At 42.3% G+C, this 2133-nt stretch overlaps 1 protein-coding gene across 1 annotated transcript in view; it reads left to right on the top strand.

Annotated features, from left to right (window-relative positions):
- The first annotated feature begins 30 nt into the window (after nt 1-30).
- Hacd4 (3-hydroxyacyl-CoA dehydratase 4) overlaps nt 31-2133 on the top strand; it is a 26907-nt gene continuing 24804 nt past the window's right edge. Inside the window, exon 1 of the mRNA XM_013348254.2 lies at nt 31-130. Coding sequence (XP_013203708.1) covers nt 100-130 — 31 coding nt within the window. The 5' untranslated portion in view covers nt 31-99. The remainder of the gene's footprint in view (nt 131-2133) is intronic.

Below are 2133 nucleotides of genomic sequence, written 5' to 3'. Positions count from 1 at the left end.
CCAGCTCTGTGTCCCTGTGTTTACAGGTATAGAAAGGATGTGTACCTCTTCATCTATTACCTCGTCCAGTTCTGCGGCCACTCCTGGATACTGACAAATATGACAGCCAGATTCTTCTCATTTGGAAAAGGTAAACAATGAAGCAGTTTGGATTTTTAACTTTTATTCCTTGTTCTTATCTCGTCTTACAGATTTTCATTTTGAACTTCTGTTCAGCACACCTGGGACCATCCACTTCTCTAGAGTTTGTTTTTCCATAACCATATTTCATTATTTCAAACTGAAACCTTTTTGTAGCAAGGAGTAGGTGAGACTGAGGGGAAGGGACCTATCTTGCCCCAGAGTAGGCAGCTGGCTTTGGAAGCAAAGTCGTATCTTTGAGATGTTCCTTTTTGCTTCTGCCCCAGACTCACACATTCAGTGCATTTTGAGGAATCCATGAATTCCAACCTGACACTCTATAAAAAGCAATGAGAAATCAATGAAATTCTTCCACTGGTTTTTATTCCCCACGTTTGGGGGAGCTGAAGATTACCAGTAACTGAATGACAAATGTCGCACCCCACCAAGACCGTTTGATCCCTAACGTAATACGCACATGACACAGCACACTGATGACTAGTTACCTATGTGGAGTTGGTATTGATGACTTGAATCATACGCTTCCTTCGGTTTCCTAAAAAGTCAAGATGTTTCTTTAAACTATTCATTTCAGATCGTTAAAGAATGAATCACCAAGTGACTGTCAAAACAACATTCTCTCTGTGCTCCATCCCCTCATGAGTAAGTGTCATCACAGTTTACAACTGTTTGGTGACTCGACAATTTGAGCAACTGCTGGTTTAGCTAAAAACAAACACGAGCATGGCTGGAAAAAAACCATGCTGAGCTCATCAATGGAGAACCGCCTCCTGGGCTGCCACCAGCCGTTCTGTGTCTCGACTGTATTGAAAATGTATACATTCTTGCCTTTGTCGATCTCAGAGCTACAGCAGAAGACATGAGCGTCAGCTAGGAGAACCGGGAGTGTTCAAACAGAAAGAAGCTGAGACACAAGTGGTGGGAAGCCATCAGTTGTGTGCCTTCAAGGTTAGGTGAGGCTGTGTGGGCAGACTCCAGGTCACTCACATCCTGTGTCCCCGTGGGGAAAGTGGCTTTAGCCACCAGCATCTTTATGATATGACGCTGTGATTGTAGCAGCCATAGATGATTAGAGAAACATACATGGTTTGTTCATTTGAAAAGAAGACTGAGAACAATGGAGTCAGCGGCCAGTTCCATTTCCTCAGCCTGTGCTTCTCAGCCTTTCTAATGCTGTGACCCCTTCATACAGGTCCTCAGGTTGTGGTGACCCCAACCATAACATTTCTTTACTACTTCATGGCTGTAATTTTACTACTGTTATGAACTGTAGTGTAAATATCTGATATGCAAGATCTCTGATATGCAATCGTAGAAGGAGACTGCTCTTTCATTTCCAGACCTGAAAATATATTAATTACAACACTGTTTGGCCAATGACTCAGGCATATTTCTAGCTCGCTCTTACATCTTGAATTAACTAATTTCAATTAATTTATATAGGGGCATGAGGCTGTGGCTTGCTGGTAAGGATCTGGTATCTGTCTCTTTCAGCAGCTACGTGGCATCTCCTTGTCTCTGCCTGCTCTCTCTCTATATCTCTGTTCAGATTTCCAGCCTGACTAAGCCATTGACGGAAGCAGCTTCTTTATTAACCAATGGTAATAAACAGATTTATTCATAGCATGCAGAGGGGAATCCCACATCATACAACCCCTGTGAACGGGGTGTTTGAGCCCTAGGTTGAGAACCATTGCTCTAGGCAATGAACTTGTATGCCCCACTATCTTCTTCTGTCAGGACTGTGTAATGGCACAGGCAGTGGGTCAAGAGTATGGACTATTGGTGTGTAAAGAACTGCCTCTGAGAGGGGCATCGTGATAACAGCACTTATCTTACAGAGACACCAAGAAAACAAACCCTAATACCTGGTCAGTGATAATCGTGTAAATACCTGGAAACAGTAAAAATAGAAAAATCACCACTAGAAGTTTCTAAATGTGGCAGGATTTTAAGATTTAAAGCAATAAGTTTGTCATTATTATTATTATT

The sequence above is a fragment of the Microtus ochrogaster genome, chromosome 10 (genome assembly GCF_000317375.1).
Source record: "Microtus ochrogaster isolate Prairie Vole_2 chromosome 10, MicOch1.0, whole genome shotgun sequence".
NCBI lineage: Eukaryota > Metazoa > Chordata > Mammalia > Rodentia > Cricetidae > Microtus > Microtus ochrogaster.
This window is presented reverse-complemented; position numbering and strand designations above follow the sequence as displayed.